This window comes from Phyllostomus hastatus, unplaced genomic scaffold, assembly GCF_019186645.2.
Source record: "Phyllostomus hastatus isolate PE091 unplaced genomic scaffold, TTU_PhHast_1.1 phas_contig_17, whole genome shotgun sequence".
NCBI classification, from domain to species: domain Eukaryota; kingdom Metazoa; phylum Chordata; class Mammalia; order Chiroptera; family Phyllostomidae; genus Phyllostomus; species Phyllostomus hastatus.
In genome coordinates, this window is record NW_025333664.1 from 23,058,469 (window position 1) to 23,077,488 (window position 19,020).

Consider the following 19,020-nt stretch of genomic DNA (forward strand, 5'->3'; position numbering starts at 1 on the left):
CAGGGGCCTTCCGCTTTGGGGCACAGGGGCAGGGCCACCGGGGGAGGGGCAAAGCAGACACCCTCGTGCCCCCTCCACACCCCCACTCTTTGGTCGCCTCCAGCGTTTCGCCAGAGGGAAGCGGGCACTGGCCGCGGCGGGAGTCTGGAGGCAGCGGCCCTCGGCCACAACTTCCCCAGTCCACCTTAAGAGGACGGTGCAGCCTGCTCGCGGCGCCGACCTTAGAAAAACAAGTTTGCGCAAAGTGGAGCGCGGGGCCCGGCCCCGGGCAGCCCCGGCGGTGCTTCCACGCAGCCTTTCAGCCCTCGCTGGCGACGCAGGTCCGAGCCCGACTGGCAGTGGGAGGGGAACAGGAGAGGGGGCGGTTCGGGGCTGGTGACAGCCGCGCGGGCTTCTGAACTGGCACATTGTTGGAGGCGGGGGCTGGTCTAGTCCCGAGCCCGAGCCGGGTGCGCCGGCGGCAGGGGCTGGCGGGCCTCCTCCCGGGGCTGCTGCCGTGGGCCCGGGCAGGGGTGGGCGCAGCGGCGCGGGCGAGGGGCGACGCCGGCCTCCCAGCCGAGCGCACGACACCAGCGCTCGCTCTCCCCCTCCCCTGGGTGCGCTGCTGGCGGGCGCTCGCCGAGAGGGTGCCGGCGCGGCCGGAGACCTGCAGCCCCCGCGCGGGCAGGAGGAAGGAGGGGGACCGGGAGGAGGGAGGGAGCCGGGGCTGGGCGGGCGGGGGCCTCGACCGGGACTGCGGCCCGGAGCAGGGCGAGCCGCGGGCGCCGCGAGGAGTCCGGGCGGGGCAGGTGGATAGCGGCGGGGGGCGGCTGGTGGAGCTGCCCTGGACCCTGGCTCGAGAGCCTCCTCTCTCCCGCGCTGCCTGTCTCGATCTGCGCGCGGTCTCGCTCACTCCTCTCTCTCTCTCTCTCTCTCCCGCCTCCCCCCCCGCCCCGCCGCCCCGACTCTTCTCTCGCATTCTCCCCCTCTCTCGCCTCCCTGGGTCTCTGGCTCTCTGCCTGGCTACCCCGGCCCGGGTCTGTTTCCCTCTCCTGCCGCCTCTCTGGCTGCCCCGAGCTTGCTTTCTCGCGCGCTCCGGGTCTGTCAGTCTCTCGATCTCTCCCGTGGGGTGGTGGTGGTGGGGTGGCTCCGAAAATCGCGGCGGTGACGGCGGCCCCTAAGCAGCTCCAGGCGCCCATTCCGGGGAGGGAGGGGGAAGCCCGGCCGCGAGGGGAGGGGAGGGCGGGGAGGGGGAGGACGAGGGGGGCTTAGTCATTTCCCCGCTCCAGCCCGCGCCCGCCCGAGCGCGCACTCACGGCCACTCTCCCTCCTCGCTCCGCAGCCGCGGCCCATGGAGCCCGCCGGCCCGGCCCCCGGCCGCCTCGGGCCGCTGCTCTTCCTGCTGCTGATCGCTGTGTCCTGCACCTGTACAGGTAAGCACCCCTCCACCCCGCCACTGCTGCTGTCCCCCAAACTGCGGGCTCAGGCCTCCCAGACCGTCCCTGGGAGCCACTCGGCTGTCAGCACTAATAGGGGTAGAGATGCCTGTAACCAGGGTTACAGATTAGAAAACTGAGGCCAAGAGAGGGCCAGCGACTTGCCCAAGGTCACACAGCCAAGGATGGAACCTCGTGTCCCCCCACTCTGACCGTGTGCCACTGTGCTGGGCACTGGGACATACCCAGATGAGTTGCTTCACCTGGCCCCTGCCCAGCTGGGAGGGGGAGGCAGGCTGTCAGCAGCTTTTGGAGCAGGGCTGCCCTGGCTTCCTTAGGAGCTCTCTCTCAGGACTGATGCTTTCCACAGGTTTGCTTTCAGGGTCTGAAGGAAGGGGGTGGGGGCAGAGGTCTTCCAGGTATTGCCTGGGATGGGACAGAAACAGGCTCTTGCAATTCGGGAAGGGTAAGCATTTCCTCTGGTGCGCAGAGTGAGACAGTGTTAGTGTGTGTGTGTGTGTGTGTGTGTGTGTGTGTGTGTCCGGGAGAAAGAAGAAGGCCGTTGTAACCCTGGGGTGAGCTCTGCGATCAACAGATCCTGATATGACAACACGGTGGATTGTCCCTGTGGTTGCCAAAGCCTCTCTCCGATGGCCCTTCTCCTTGCTGTTCACCCCCCACCCCCACCCCACATGTCTTCCTGCCTTCCCCAGGCTGCCAGGCAACTCCCTGCGGTTCAGGGGTTCCTGGGGCTATTACCTGTGGCTCTGAGCCGGTCTGGTTGTTGGCCTACATCAAACACCTGGCTGCCTCCCGCAGGCAGGCTCTGAAGGCTGGCATGTGTTCACCAAGGGGTGAGGTCACCATTCAGGAGTTCTGCTTCTTAAAGAGGTTTTGCAAAACCACCGGCCTCCTGGGAGAGCGAGAGTCACAAGAAATGGCAGTGAAGAGTACAGGTGGGGGAGAAGAAATGAGGATCTTGATTTTGGGCTTCTTGAAGCTGTGCTGTTGGCAGAGGGGGTCTCTGCACCTCCCTCCCTTGAGGAAAGAGGCAAAGATGAGCTCAGTATTCGCCTCCCCGCTTTTGCATTTGCCTGGAGACCGGGAACCATCTGAAAGCAGTGAGAAAGGGAGAATGAGCTAAGAGTGGGTGGAGGGAGAAGTGGGGGTAAACAGCTGCTCCTCTCTGCCCTGCAGTCTCCCCTGAACCCTGGGATCCATGTAGGCATCCCCACCTCCACCCCAGGGTCTTTCGGTTACAGCTGGGTCCTTGCTGGGCGGAAGAAAGCATTGGTATATTTCATATCTCTGGTGAGTGGCATCTCAGATCTGCTCCTTCCTGCCTGAGCTGGCCATGCACACCCTGCAAAGTCCCAGTCCCTGCCCTGCCGTCCTTCCTGGCCTGGAAATGCATGAGCGTCTCTCACACGTGTTTCATTTTCCTAAAGCAGGGAGCGGGGCCCAAGTTAATTGCTAAATGTCTGCTCCAGACCCTTCTCCAACTAGGACCCTGTGGCTCAGTTTCTGGCAAATGAGCGGTAATGCTGGTTAACAAGTGTTTAGGTGGCCAGCCTGCCTTTCCCAGGGCACTGTCTGGGAACACCACCACCCTTCTTATGAGAGAATCTCTCCCTTTTGTCTATAAAAACAATCTATAAAATGGTAAAGATTAGGCCATAAAACTTCCGTTCCAATCCATTCAGCATCAATAGCCTGAAAAAGTGGGAGCAGCAGAGGGGCCAAGATTAACTTTGAAATAAATAAATCTTAGGAGGTGAGAATAAATTTCTTGGCTGAGGGTGGTGAGGAAGGGATGGGATGTCACTCTCACAGCTGAAGCTTCCCAGCATCCTTCACTCCGTACTCTGAGGGGTCCTGGTCACACTCAGGGCCCTGGCCCCAAATTCACCTGTTTGGCTGCACGATGGGGCTTCAGGCCCCTTCTTCAGTTGATCTAAGAGTGAAATATGACAAAACCGAATGGAGAGGCGGGACAGAAGGACAGAAAGGTAGAAGGGAGCAGCTGTGCAATTTTCTAAGAAAATGGATTTGTTTGGGTAAGAAACTCAAAGGTCAGGCTTAGGAAGGCGGCTCTGGATTGAATGACTGCCAGTGTCTCGGGCCCAACTGTCCGCCTAGGAGGGGTCACATGGTCACTGTTTGGCGGGGGCCTGGTCACGGGAGTCCTGGTGTTTGGGGGAGGCAGGGGAAGGAGTTTCTAAAGATTGCTTTCAGCGCAAATGCTGCCAAAGGGAAATTCTAAAAAGATGCCAGTGAAGTCACCAACCTGTGTTCTCGGAGCCGATGTGAAGCTTGTTTCTTAAAACAGTGTCGCTGAGGGAGATTCTGAGACCGGGAGAAGGGCAGGGGATGGGGACTTGGGGACACCCAGGCGGACTGATGCCAGAGCAGCCGCAGCATGAGAAACAGAACCTGCTGGCTCCTGTCTTGTCTTCCCTGGGTCTCGGGACGTCACCTACTGGGCCGACTTCAAGTGAACTTCCATTTACTCCTTGCTCTGGCCTGGAGAAGGCAAGGCCAAGTTGGGGTTCACACTTTGGGGGACGGCTGGGCCCTCTGGTGAAGCTCTGGCCTTTTGATAGAGGGTGGCGGGCTGATGCCTCCTCTGTACTTTCCTAAGTGGTGAAGTTAATCTCACTTCCTCTTTCACAAGAAGAGAAGAGTGGGGAGGGGCTTGAGCCCTCTTGGGCGCAGGCTACTGGAAGGTCTTAAAGGCATGTGTGCTCTGGGTACTTCTGCCCATTAATCATTCCTTTACCATTCCCGTGGAGACTCAGGGTGTGATTCACTCCTCGACTTGCAGTCTACTCCGCACGTGTGAAGTCCTGATGTGAACCATGTGTTGAGAGAAGCGAGGAGGCCCAGTGCTCTTTGCCTGGGAACTGCATCCCAGACTGTCTGCTGACGGCCTATCTGCATCATCTCACCCATCAGCAAACACAGGCTGGGTTGGCTGTAATCACCATTTTGCAGATAAGGCAAATAGAGTCCAAAACTGGAGAGGTCTCATGTCCAAGATAAGGAGACTGGATTTTGAATACCGCCAGCCTCCTGGCTGTGCCATCTGAAAGAACACGTTCGCGCTGGTATAATCAGTGTCACTTAGTCCAAGCTGGAGGGAGCCAGAGGGACCCCCCTCTAGGCCTCAGTGGAAGTTTGTAGAAAGATTCCTCCTGGAGCAGAAGTGTTTCACTGAGTCACAGCCATTTCTCTGAAAATACACGGGCGATGGCAACACTGACAGCCCCTTGGCCCTCACAAATGACAGCTCAGGGGAGCGATGTGACTCCCAGCAGAGCCCCCCATCTGGGCTGCCGGGCTCTGGAGCCCCCAGCGCTGGAATATTCCTGCTTGCATCTCTCTGCCTGGTGCCCTTTGCAACAGATGGAGAGGGGGTGTGTGAGAGGAAGGCAGTCTAAAAGTGTTGTGAAGATCCCACACTCACTCGCTCGCTCTCGGCTTCCAATGGCTCCGTGTGACAGGTTATTTTTTTATTTGTAGTCTTGGACTGACGGAAGGTTCCCCCCAACCCCTTCTCGTTAAGTGTGCTCAGATTTCTGGCCTGCCAACACAGCTCAGATCTCTCAAAACTGTTGAGTGGGTCCACATTTCTTCTAAAAAAGAAACTGTCCCAGGGCCTTCTTCCGTGACAGGCCTTATTTCTCAGCCACATGTCATCCAAAAAGCCCCAACCCGTTTGAGACACTGCTAGGTAACCAGGCGTCCCTTCTGCAGGCCGGAGCTTTCCTGGCCACTCGAGCGTCTCGGCACCTGCAAGACCTTGAGCAATCCCACAGTTGTGGAATCCCCATTCAGACCCTACTTACTTCCGTGTTCCCCAAACTTATGAACAGGTTTGGTTTGTGTAACACCCATTTCCCCGGCCTAACCCAGTTTGGGGAACGCTTTTCTACAAATCCATGCCTTTAGCTAAACTTAAATAGGTGCCTCTGCTTACATGGTTCCTGCCGTCAGAGATGCCCTTCCCTGCGCCTCCTTGTCCCCTTGTGTCCGAACCCTACTCCTCTTTCCTAGTTCGGTTTGTGCTGCCCCATGCTCCACGGGATCTCTTCCTGCTCTGAGCTCTTCCCCTGGATGTCACCTGCCCGTCTGAGGCTTTGCATTGCTTTCTCCTTCTTCTGTCATGCTGCGCGTGTATGCTTAACTCCAGCGCCTGATGGCACGGTGGTCCTGCAACTGTAGCAATCGTTAACTTAGCCCCTCCGTGTGGAGACACAGCTAGCCTAGTGCTGAGTCACAGGCTTGGAACCAGACCCCTGGGGGTGAGTCCAGCAAAACTACCTGCTTGGACAACTTACTGAACTCTGCGTCTGGGTTTCCCTCTCTGTGGAACAAAAATGACACCAACAACTCTGTTTGGAGGAGTAAGTCACTCACTGTGTGGGGAATGCTAGGAGCTGTGCCTGGCGCATTGTGAGTGCTCAGCACACACTAGCCAGTGTCGTAATCATCAGTTTTGTTTTACTTGGGTTTTCTCATCCATAAAAGCAGGACACACTCTCGAAAAGCACCCAGCACAGCTCCTGGCACAGAGTGGGTGCTGGTAAGGGAGTGAATGTCTTCGGTCTGAGGTTCTTCCCTGCAGCTTTTATGCCTGCGGGGGTTGGACACGTTGAGCAGAAACCCGAGCTGGGTGATTTAATTGTCTGTTGGTAGGGCTGCGCGCTGTGGGCACAGCTTGCCTCTAGGTGTCTCTGTCTCTATCCGCAGGTCTGGAATGGTAGGTTCCGGAGCCTGGGAAGCCATAGGGGGCCTGAGAGAGCTGTCAGTCCTCTCATCCAGCACCTCACTGTGCTGCGAGAACACTGCTGCGGTGGGGAGGGGAAGGGACTGGCGGGCTCATGCAGCAGATCCGTGGCAACGTGTGGCTGGGAGGCCAAGCCAAACCCCCTGCCGTTCAGGCCAAGGGTTTTTAAAACTGGGGTGTGCTTAAAGTTTCCATCGTGAAAGCTGGAGAGCTGACAGGATCCCGGATTCCATGGGAAAACACAAGTAATAACAATGGGAGCCATCTTTTTGGGCCACTTACAGGGCCCAGCACTTGGTGCGTATGACCCCAGTGGTACTCACAGCTACCCTGGGTAGTGCGCCTGCAGTGGCCATCAGATCTATGTGACCAATGTGGAAATGAACCTCAGAGAGGTGGTGCGACTTGCCCAAGGCCACACAGCAAGTGGCAGAGTCAGGATGATGACCCAGATCAGCCCGTGCAGTTAACTGGACATCACCCACCCAGTGTGACAGCTGGGGGAACTGCGCCCAGGGGTGCCAGCCTCTTGCTTTTATGGCACACCTTTCATATTTCTGTCAATCAGTGTATCCTCCTGGAGGCGGCAGATGTTCCCAAGATGGGTTTCCGTCCGTCCTGGAGAAGGAAACATCTATTTTCACAGCTGAAGCTGCCTTCCTGTTAACTTGGGCGTTCCTGGGCAGGTCTTCTGCCGGAGCTCTGCGCAGGGTGAATCTTCCTTGCCAGGTGTCCTGCCAGGCCCTCAGCCCGGAGAGATGCAAAACAGCTAAGGTGGAAGTCGGAAAGGATACAGAATGGGTCTCTGTGTCTGTGAGATTTCCCTGCGCATCCATGTGGGGGCGCAGGGTGTTAGATGGCTGCAGATTAGCAGCGAGAGCTGCAGGCCATCAGGTGGCCGAGCAGGATCGGGAGGCAGAGTGGAAGCAGGAGTGAGCGTGAGCTTCCAGCCGGAGAGGGTGGGTGCGGACACCAGGACCTCTCTGCTGTCCCGTCCTCCAAGGGCACGTGCCCTCCAGAAAGGGAAGCCCAGGGTAGACCGAGATGAGCCTTGAGTCCATGTTTTCTCTTTCTCTTTTTATCTTGGAAAATTCCAAATATACACAAATGAGAAGGAATGGGGGAGGGGCCCCAGCTCCATCACTGATCTTCCATTGTTTTCACCTGCCCCCACCTTGCTGAGGGTAGGGGGGGTGGGGGGACATCTTAAAGCACATGCTAGAGATTGGGCAGCATTTCATCCATTCAGTCCTTTGACGTGTGTTGTCTGGTCCTCACACTGGGCCAAACAGCATGGATCTGCATCCCCATTTTACAGACATGGACCCTGAGGCCCCCCAAAGCCAAGATAGGCTCCTCCTGAGGTCACATAGGCAGTGAGAGTTAAAGCTGGCTCCAAGTTTACTCTTAACCACCTTGGTGTCCTTCATATGGTTATTTTAATTATAAATATTCATTCAACACATTTTTCTGAGCATCTACTATGTTCCAGGGTTGGCTCTAGGTGCTGGGGGTACAACTGTGAACCAGACAGACACAAACACCTGCTCTAATGGAGCTGGCATTCTGACGGGGAAATAAAAATAGACCCAAGGAAACATTACGTCAGGCGAAGGCAAGTGCCATGAAGGCAACTGAAGCAGGGTGAGGGACTGCAGGGCTGGGTGGGGACAGAGGCAGAGGGAGCAGCCGTGGGAATATCAGGGGAAGAGCCTGCCACTCTGAAGGAATAGCAGGTGCAAAGGCCCTGAGGCTGGAATGTGCTGGCTCTGTTCCAGGAAGAAAAAGGAGGCAGTGAAGCTGAAGTGAAGGGAAAGGGGGTGGGCGAGTTAGTGGTCAGGGCCAGACCAGGTAGAATCTGGTTGATTATCTGACATTCAAGACCATGTGATAGGATAATTACTCTGTATATTATCTCATTTAATCCTCGCCACAGTTCTGTAAAATGGGAACTATTAGTATATCCATTGGGCAGATGAAAAAACCGAGACTCAGAGAGGTGAAGTGACTTGCCCAAGGTCACACAGCCTGTAAATGCTAGAGCCAGGCTGTGAGCCCAGGCCCCTGAGCACCACAGCATCATCATTCCTTTCCTGCTTCCCCTCTGGCCCCTTCAGTCTCTTCCCCCGTGGGAGCTGAGTGAATCAACTCCTCCTTGCTCCTGCTCCAAACTCCTCAGGGGTCCCCACTGGCCTTAGAGTAAAATCAAACTCCTTGCCCATCAGGCATGGCATTTTCTGGATCATACCTACCTCTCCAGCCTCACCCCATACCTGACTGCCCTTCCTCGTGGGTTGCAGCCACAGTAGCCTTTCTGGTCTTCGTGTGCACCAACTGCTTTGCTGCCTCTGGGCCTTTGCACCTGCCATTCTCTCCTACGGGAACACCTTCCCTGGCCTTTATTCCTGTAGTTTCACCTCCTCGGAGATGCCCTTCCCAACCACCCGAGTCTAAAAGAGGTTCCCCTCATTCACCATTATGACACTCTTAGCCATTTCTGTATTGTTTCATTACTTGAGGCCTGTCTCCCTCAGGAGGATATAAGCTGCATGAGAGTAGAGACTGTGGTTTTTTTTCACTGCCGGGCCTCCTGGGACCTTAGCACAGACCTGGCAGCAGTGGGTGGTTAACACATTGGTTAAATGAAGAGAATACATGGGTACTAAGATCTCTATTGTTGTTGTATTCTTAAATCCTCACCCAAGGATGTGTTCATTGATTTTTAGAGAGAGAGGAAAGGAGAGAGAGAGAGAGAGAGAGAGAGAGAGAGAGAGAGAGAAAAGAAGGGAAAGAAAGAGAGAGAAAGACATTGATGTGAGAGAGAAATATCAATTTGTTGCCTCTCTTACACACCCCTACCAGGGATCGAACCTACAACATAGGTATGTGCCCTGACCAGGGATTGAACCCACAACCTTTTGGTGTTTGGGACAATGCTCCAACTGAGCCACCCAGCCAGAGAAAGATCCCCATTTTAAGGAGGAAGCCCAGACCCACAAGTCACAGAGACAGTTACCCTGGTCCAAACACGGAGTGTTGCCCTAACTACTACCTAGTCCCTCTGCGGCCAGGGCCGGGAGCACACCACAACTCCCTGCCCTCTGTGCTGACACAGGGTCCCTAAAATATCAGGAAGCACAAAAATATTGGTGTTAGCTGGGCTGGGAGAGTTGGCCAAGAAGCCCCAGCATTTGTACGTAAAATTCTGGCTGCGCAAAACCACGTGCCCCTGTGTGGACACCACGGTGAAACGAGCAGGCAGCCCATGCCACGTGACACAGGCAGTGCCACACTCGGCCGGGGTTTAGCTCGGCAGGCCCACTCAGGGTCTGGTTCCCCTGGAGGGTCCTTCATTGCACGAAGCCAGCTGGTGCTGTGGGTGAAGACGCAGGTAGAGTCAGATTGTGACCTCAGCCAAATGGCTGTGCTGACCTGAGCCTCAGTCTTGGCCTCTGTGAGATGGGTGTAGCGACTGCCCTGTCTTGCTGGATCCCGGTGGAGGTTTGGTGAGGCCTGTTGTGCTCCTGGTAATGCTGGAGTTCAACGCCTGTTAGCCAGCATTACTGTTACTGTTACTGTTATTGTTGGGTGCTCATCATTTCATGGCTGGGGCTTGAAAGAGCAAATGGAGTTGCCACTCTGTCGCTTACCAGCCAGGAGGCCTGAAACCACTCGGCTGCCCCTCTGGGCCTCAGTTTCCCCTTCTGTGAAGCAGAGGCTCAGCTTGGCTGCTCTCCTGCAGGTTTCTTCCTCCCTTGATGCTCCTGCCTGCATACCCGTCTGTCATTTGTCACAATGGCACCCCAGAGCCCTTCCCTAACAAGGCGGGCAGTGAAGTGGGCACATGCTTTGGGTCATGTACCCAGCTGTGAATCCAGGATGTGCTACTCACTGGCTGTGTGCTCTGGAGCTAGTGTCCTGCCCACTCTGAGCCTCAGTTTCCCCATCTATGGAATGGAAACACTACTACTATTTCCTCTCATATGGGACTACTGAGGGTTAAGGGAATTAAGAGCCATGGAAAGTGCTATCGCGAGCTGCAAAAAGCGCTATAAAAGGCATCAGTGAACAGTGTCAGCTTGGGGAGAAATCTCGTCCGGAGACTGTCTGCCACAGGCAGCAGAGTGAGCTGAAACCTTGGCAAATGCTGTTTAGTAAATGCATGTCGCTTTTAAGGGGGCCTTTATCTTGGCTGGGAAATGTGTGCGCGTCCTTGGCAGCCTGAGAATCCAAAAGCCTGAGCCGGAGGGGACCCCGTCGCCCGGAGAAGCGATTGTACATGAGCTCTGACAGCAGACAGCCCTGCCCCTGCCTCTCCCCTGCTTCGTGGGGTCTCAGCTTCCTCGCCTGCAGGAAGGGGGTGGTGACAACAGCATTCGCCTCACCAGGCTGTTGTAACAGTTAAATGAGGGCTTCCCACTGTCTGGCCTCACCCACCCGCTGTACCCGCGAGGGCATGGCCAGATAGACCCCAGCCTGTCCTAGAGGAGCCGTTGGGCCTGGAGGTTGGAAAGACTCTGCCAGGGTTCTCAGCTTTGCCAGGCCTCAGTTTCTCCCTCTGCAGAATGGGGAGGTGGGAAGAAGGTGCCTCGGTTGTTCAGGCACTCAGTACAGTGAGTGGGGGTGTTAGGGCTCCTGCCTGCTGCCCAAGCCTCACCTGTCCCCCTCGGCCCGGTAGGTACACAGGGCACGTGCAGCTCACACATGGTGGTAGTTGTTCCCTCCGGCTTTGCAAACAGGGCCACACTGCAAGCAGTTCTTTGTCACCTCCAGGTCTTGTCTGAACCCAGCAAACCCTCACCAGGGCCTTTGCCGCCCCACTGCTTCCCCCCTCACCCCTGCTGCCAACAGCCTGCTCGCTCTCAGGTCCTGTTCTGAGCGGTCTTGTGCATGCATCGGGGCAGAACTGGTTTCGCCTCAGAGTGAACAGATTCTCCCACTAAAGCCTGTAACCATGTGTCATACCCTTCACCCTAAATTATCCGGGGTGTGGGCACAGCTGCCCGGTGTTGAGCGCCCCCTCTGTGCCAGGCACAGCGCCGAGGTCTTCATCTTCATTTCACCTAAAACTACCCTGGTGTTACTGCTATTAGTATCTTTATCATTATCGTCATCCCCATTCCGCAGATGAGAAACCAGCGGTCCAGAGGGGCTAGACATGCCCTAAGGTCTTTTAAATGGCAGTGTTAGAATCCAAACCAAAACATACAGTCAGCCAATGCCAGGCACTGGTATAAACCTGGAGGGCACTGCAGGGAGCAAAGCTCTATCCTTACTCTCAGAGGGCTGATGGGTAAGTCTGGAGTAGGGAGATGGACACTAAAGAGGTTAACAAATATGTAGTATGCTGGGTGGTGGGTGATAGGAGGAAAATAAAGCTGAGCAAGGGGCATCGGGCAAGAGAGTCGTGTTTTACACAGGTGGCCAAGGAAGGCTTCTCAGACAGGCCTGAAGGAGGCGAGGGAGCCAGAATGTGGGTGCATCAGAGTGCGGGGCAGAGGCAATGGCCAGTGCAAAGGCCCTGAGGTGAGAGGGGCCCTGGCATGCCCGAGAGCAAGGCTGTACGGTCCTGGGTGCCGCCAGAAGGGTTCTGGGTCTCCCTCTGAATGCAGTGGGGCCTGCAGGAGGGGTTGGGGCAGAGGAAGGATGTTACCTGGCTTACATCTCAGGCTGTTCTGGCTGCTGAGAGTATGTGTTGGACAGAGGTGGGGTGGAGGCGGGAAGGCCAGTTTAGAAACAGACAAGGATCCAGGTGAGGGATGGTGGTGCGGGAGAGATGGTAAGAAGAGAGCAGAGCCCTGGCCAGTGTGGCTCACGGTTGGAGTGTTGTCCCGTAACTGAAAGGCTTCAGGGTCCATCCCCGGTCAGGGTACATACCTAGACTGTGGGTGCATCCCCAGTCTAGTGCAGGCATGTGCGACCCCCGGTCCTAGCACCTAGGATCCCTGGTCCTGATGCGCATCCCCGGTCAGGGTGCATACGGAGGCAATCGATCACTGCTTCTCTCCCATCAGTGTTTCTTTCCCCCTTCCTCTCTCTCTAAAAAAGCAAATGGAAATGTCCTCGGGTGGGGATTTAAAGGAAGGGCGAGATCAGAGTCTGACCAACTCTTGGAAGCTGAGCTGGCAGGATCTGCCAACAGATGGGACATGCGGGAGAGGGGAGCTGAGAAATGTATGGTTTTCAGTCCTGCTCTTCTGACGGCTGACCCTCTAACCTGGGGCAGAGATGGTGGTGTCCCCTCGCTCACAGGTGAGGAAGTGGAGGCTTAGGGAAAAGTGACATTGCCAAATCACCCCACCAGAAATGCGATGTGCTGTTCTCTGGCCCCAGAGGCCGAGCTTTAGACTGTGTTGGCCCCTTAAGAGTTTGCCTGCTTCATGGAGGGTTGACTGGGGTCCACCTTTCCCTACAAGGATGTGGCATGGTGGCCAGCTCCCCGCGTTGCCTGGAGTCAGGGTGGAGGAGAGAGCACCCTGAGCCTGCTGGGCTTGCCCCCACCTTATTTACAATTCCACGTGTGCCCCCTTTTTGTGGGTTCCAATGCAGGTGGTATCTTCTACAACACCTGTGGTATCTCCACATGATGGGTTTGCACAGTTTTAGCAGTAGGCTGCTCCCAGTGCTGGCCTGTTGTTCAGATGGCAGCTGAAGCCTTCCTTCAGGGTGTCAGGTTAGCCCAGCCCCGGGCTGGCCCCATCCCGGCTGGCTCCCAGCCAATAAGCATGTCCCAAAGACTCTGCCCTGGTCCCTGGATTCTCCAGGGCCCTTTTCTCCCCTCTGTACCTGTCCTAGTGTGGTTTCTCCCTCCTTAAACACCGTCCTCTCTCCCTAGCCTCTGTCAGCCTCAAGACCTAGCTTATGGGCCACCACCTCCAGGAAGTCATCCCAGATAACGCCCCTCTTCCAAGACCCCATCCCCAATCCTTTTCTTGCTCACTGATCAGCCTGCACGTGGTTGTTGCCCATGCCCAGGACTCTGCCCCACCTAGCTCTTACCCAGCTGTGGTGTGTGGCATCTAAGACAGGGACTGGCAGCAGAGTGGGCTTTGAGAGGGCATGAATGAATCAGTGTGAGTCCAGAGAAAATTCATTGCCTAGCTACGGCTGTGGGAGCCCTGATATGCCTGCTTCAGAGCCCTGAGCTCCCTCGGGAACTGTGGGTACACGCAGCCACCACCCAAGCAGCCCCTCCGTGAATCAGCCCAGGGACCATCTGTCTCCCACCCAGAGTCGTGAGCTCCAGCAGGGCGGCTCCAGGCTGGCCTCTCACCGCTGTGCCCTGTGGCCACACATAGTAAGCCCATGTCAGTAAAGGTTCGAGCCTCCTCTCAGGGCAGGGGCCTGTGTCAGGTGCATTCACAGCTGTGCCCACCAGATGGATTTGAAGGAAGTGGCCCTCCTACCCTCCTCCTCCCTACACCCTGGGCATGTGGACAACAGTGCACACCAGCAGTGGGCCCACCCGGCTGGCATCCCTGCCCCCAGCACTGTGTTGGCACACTCCCTCTCGCATCACACTCACGTGCACACCACTCCCGCCACACACAGGCCTCTCGGGGCACACACCCACCACACACACACTCGTGTACACATCCCACTCACGTGCCTATCTCTCCTGTGCTCCCTTCTCTGCAGGCGCATCCACAGGCACTGCCATGCTCACACCTGCCCAGACATTTGCTCACACCTTCCCAGACACACCTGCTCATGCTCACACACACCGAGGCCACCCGCGATTCAGATACTCGTGCACACAGTTCACACCCCTCATACCCCTGTTCACTGACCCACATTCAGACACACTGTGAGCTACACTGTGACACATTTCTGCACACGTGCATCATCTTGTGCACATGCTCACCTGTGTGCACGCCCCCAGCTCCACCCATGCATTCATGTGTGAATGCTTGCACTCGACACTCAACAACCCTCAGGCACGTGTGTACACACTCCCTCAGCTGCTCTTTTTCGTTCCTGTGTGCATGCTCTCGTCCACACGCCTGCACCTCACACTCACACTCACACACAGTCATCTGATCTTAGGCAGCCCCTGAGACGGTGCTGCTGTGCTCATGGGCTGACGCACCAGCAGCCCCCACCCAGGATGGCCAGTGATGCTCCTGATTGTCGTCAGGGAAGGGGGTGTCGGCTCCCCCTGATGTGCGGGCAGGCAGGGGTGTCACTCCAGCCATCTTGGGATGCTGACTCTAGAGCTCCAGCCATACCCCACACCTGGGCCTCGGGCTCCTTGTTGGTGGAAACCTGGTGGGTGGCCTCCACCCAGTTCCAAGGCCCCTGCTTGGGGGCGATGGGCAGGCTCCCACACAAGTGGCAGTGAGCGCTGGTCTGGGCAGCGCTGGCTCTTGGGAAATGGGTGTTTCAGCTTTGTCCTCTGTGCCCGGGGAGGCGGGCTTCTGCGGGAATCACAGCCAGGGGCCACGGTGGCCCTGTTTTCTCTCCAGCAAGTTTAGGGTCTAAGTTGATTTGTTTTTCCCATTAGAAAAGCATCCATGCTTATTTTTCCACATGTGATGAAAACTGTTTTCATTTTTTCTTAATCTTGAAAGCCACACATGAACACAGAAAACATATATAATGGACCATCACGCTTGGAGACATATCTCACCCAGTCTCCAAGCCTGATGGTCCGTTCTCAGCCCCCTTCTCACCTCATCTCTCGCCCTCCGTGGCCTGGCTGTGGAAGGTGGGGGAGACAGGGTGGGAGGAGCCGCAGGTCACCAGGGTGGGGTCGGAGATGCCAGTGGGAGTCACTTGTCTGAGGGGCTAGGATTCGTCCCAAATGTAATCACTCAATCTATTTCTTTAAAGTCTTATCTTCTCTGCTCGTGAGCAAGCTCCACGAGGCCAAGGACAGAGCCGCCCCACAGCTCTTGCCCAGCTCAGGGCCTGGCGCTCAACAGACTCCAGTAATTCATCACCGGCCGCCTCTGGACTGTGGGCGCCTGCGGCCCATGGACGCTGGGTGCCCCTCACAGCAAATACACAGGGCGGCAGCACCCACGGTGCTGACTCCTTTCGTCAGAAAACTTCCTCACGGGTTTTATTCATTCCTTTAATTTTTTCCCAAAGCAGTAAATGCTTACTGTGAGAGAGAGAGAGAGACAGAGAGAGACAGAGACAGAGAGAGAGAGAGAGAGAGAAGGAGAGAGAGAGAGAGAGGCTTCAATATAGTATTTACCATAGAGTAAGAAGAAAATGTGCCCCTCCAGCCCTATTTCCCAGATGTAACACCCCTCAGCATCTAGTGTCCACCACTCTGGACAGTCCATCGGTTGGTCAGCCCGCACACGTTTATGGAGCATCTACTCAGTGCCAAGCACTGGGTCCGGGGCCGAGGAAACAGCGGTGGACAGACAGACAGACTTCTTGGAAGAGAGGGTCGTTCACACACTGAACACACACAGAGTGGGCAAGAGTAGGTTTACAGCTGTTCCGATGGAAAATGATACAATAATTAATGACTAATAATGCAACAAATAAACTCTGCATCACGTACTCACAACTGTGAACCTACCTTCGCCCCACCCGGGATATAACATACATACTACGTGTGTAGATTTTTCTTATTACACAGTGGGATACTGTAAATATTTTTTAATATTCAGTTTAGAAAATCTGAAAACTCCCCAAAATAGAATGAAAAAAGAAAAACCCATCAGCTTTGGATTCATGATCCAAAGAGAGCTGTGTGTTACAGTTTTGTCTAATACCTTGCAGCTGCTTATTCATACGCAGTTTTATTTTGCTTTATGAAGTCGAGAGCGTACTGAAACATAGTTTTCCTTGTTTTTATCGCACGAGTAATGCAAACGGAAAACATAAAGACAAAATCCCTTGTAAATCTACTACTCACAGTTAATCACTGCTGATCTTTAATGTCATATGTCTTTTTTGTCAAAACCGGAAGTCTGGGATCACACTGGAAATGCCGCGCAGTGAGTCATCGTGAGTCCCTGGCGTGTCTCTGCCGGTCACTGCCGTCCGCAGCGCCACTGTCGGGGCTGTGGGCCTGCCCTCGTGTGGGCTCAGCACCACAGCGTCGGCTGGTCCCCTTTCCTTGGACGTCAGGCTGTTTCCAGTTCTTCATCTTTATCAGAACCGAGTGAATGGAGCGGAATGTCTGTGCATAGCCTTAGTTCTCTGAGTATAATTTTACATTGTTTTGATTCACTCATATTTTAACTACATCGAAATGTTGATCTCAGTTGTCTTTGATGGTATTCTATGAGATCATTATTTTGTGTTTTTTTTCACTATTTTGTTTTTTATACTTTTTTTCTTTAAATGCTTTGCAATGAACAGGGTTTATTTGTGTAGTCACAACATCATTTAAAATTATGCCATGCAGAAACTTCCAGGTAACCACAGTTTTTGTTACGATCACCTTTCATGGCACCTGTAATTCCACCTGGGCACAGGCCACGATTCACCCAGTCATTCCCTATCATCAACCATTGGGTTTTTTCCTGACTTTTTCAAGATCATTATTCAGGAACCCCACTCCAGAGAGCTCTCACCCCTTTGGCACCTCCTGCCAGACTGCTTCCCGAGAGGATGCTCCAGTTTCCACTCCCACCAGCAGCATGTGACAAGGCCCACCCAGCCATCCTCCTCTCCCAGAGGTGGACAGTTCAGGCCCCTGGACAGTTGCTCCCTCCTCCAGGAGAGCAGGAGAGAGCAGGAAGTGGTTTTGTCAGCAATGCCAGCATGATGACCCCGGGCCCAGAACCGCAGGAGTGAGTTTTAACAAGCCTAGTGCCTAGAACAGAACCTGCAGAGAAAAAGAAAAGCAAGCAAGCAGGAAAAAACTCTCTGCTGCAAAAAAACCACACACATGCACAGATTAAAATAATATTTGGCACTTACATCACACTTTTTTAAAATTCTTCAAACACTTTATAAACACCAGCTAATTAAGTAAGCCGCCTAAGTCTGTCTGCGGTTGGTGGAGAGGACTTACGGTGAAGTGGGGGCGGGCAGCCCTGCGCAGCTCCAAATTCTACCGCCGCCTACCCAGTGTGACTGCAGGCCTGGGCGTACCACAGGGATAGCTCTGCTCACACTCGCCTCACAACTGCTGACTCACAGCCTGCACGGTGTTGTTGATAAAGATAATAATAACTGCCATGCATTACAGGCATCCTCTGCAGGCCAGGCACTGTCCCAGACCCCAGGCTTGCCTGTCAGCTCCGTTAACAGACAAGGAAAGAGGCTCAGAGAGGGGATTTGCCCAGGAGTCCTCCTCTGCTCATTCATTCATGGGTGCATTCAACAGGTTGTTACTGAGGGCCTTATGTGTGCCAGACACCTTCAGACGGGGCATTGGAGAGAGTCCCTTGTGGATCCTGCATCTTATTTAGGGGACGTGACAGTCCAGAGAAAATCCAGTATATAAATAATGTGTCTGTGGTCATAGTGGGAGCAGAAACTAAAGTTTAACCAGTCCCTCAGTGCAGGCACCTATGTCCCAGCCGTGTCATGGTCCTCATGACTGTTGTGGGGGGTGGGTGGCGGATGGCCACTGTGTGGAAGGTGGAGGCCCAGGGAGGGCGGGTGCTGGGCTGGCTAAGAGGGAACCCTGCTCTCCCCGGGCCCGCTGGGCCTGCCTGTGCTGCCTCCAGTGGCATTTCCAGTTTGTCCAGTCTCCAGCTGGAGTGCAGACCCACTGGGAAAGCTCCTGGCTGGGTGCTGTTGGCATTGCCGGTGCTACCCCAGGTGTCTCAGGGTCACTGCTGGCTTCTTATCAGCCTCCTCTGTGTGCCTCTCACACACCTGGCCACCAGCTGCACCCTAAGCCCCTGTCCTCTGGGGACTCTGTCCTGCACCTTCAAGGTCTGGCTGCCACTGAGTCACTGCTCACCTGCCATGAGAAAGGGACAATCCCTGGCCTGGGAGTCAGGGCTGGGACAACAGGCAGGGGTGTGAGAGGTCTGACTTGAGGCCCTGGGCTTGCCCCAGTGAAGGCAGATGGAGTCCGTGGGCCTCCCTTCCCTCGAACGCCCTGCCCTGCCAGTGGGGTGGTGCCAGGCCACTGGCTGGTAGGCAAATGCACAAGGTGTCCCACCTGCCTGGCCAGAGCCAGAGAGGGCTGCTCAGGTCATCAGCTGCAGCCCTGTCTCATGTACAAGGCAGTGGTGGGCTAGGTCAGGACAGGACAGCGTCACATTGTAGGTGAGGGAGCTCCCAGGTGGAGAGCAGGTGGCCCTTCTGCACCTGTAACAGGCTGCCACCCCTCCATGTCTCCATGTCTCCATCTCTCTTATTCTTTCCTCCCCATACTGTCTCCCTCATTCTCTCACTCTCTCTCCCTCTGCCTATCTCTGGAGAAAGAGGGAGAGAACTCTCTCCCCCTGCCCCAAGGTCTTTATGATGTGTTTTCTCTTCACCCCCCCCCCCCCCCGCATTCTTCAGAACCAGAGCCCTGGCTGTGACTAGCTCTGAGCACCTGCAGCGCATCACAGTACCTTTACCTGCCTGTTCCCCCTCCTGGCTGTGTCCTCCCCTCCCCATCTCCTCTGCCCAGAGTCTGCCTCATGTGCCCCAGTCCTCTCCAATTTGGGCCTCAGGTCCCTCCACCACCAACCTCTAGGACTCCTTCCAGCTGCCCAGTCTAGAAGCCCTTGAGGCCCAACCATCTCCTATGTGTCCTTAGCATACAGCATGGCCTGGTTTGTAGAAGCATCAGCATCAGCAAGGGTTGGTTGAAATGAAGTTTCAGAAACAGACCCTCCCTCATTTATGCATTGTATAATCCCAGTAGCTTTCCTTGTGCCCAGCTTGGTGTTAAGTGAC

The 19,020-nt window shown here is 55.4% G+C and overlaps 1 protein-coding gene across 1 annotated transcript in view; it reads left to right on the plus strand.

Annotated features, from left to right (window-relative positions):
- Nucleotides 1-19,020, plus strand: part of SIRPA (signal regulatory protein alpha) — a 43,690-nt gene continuing 24,670 nt past the window's right edge. The window contains exons 1-2 of the mRNA XM_045832807.1: nt 1-320; nt 1,322-1,412. Coding sequence (XP_045688763.1) covers nt 1,331-1,412 — 82 coding nt within the window. The 5' untranslated portion in view covers nt 1-320; nt 1,322-1,330. The remainder of the gene's footprint in view (nt 321-1,321; nt 1,413-19,020) is intronic.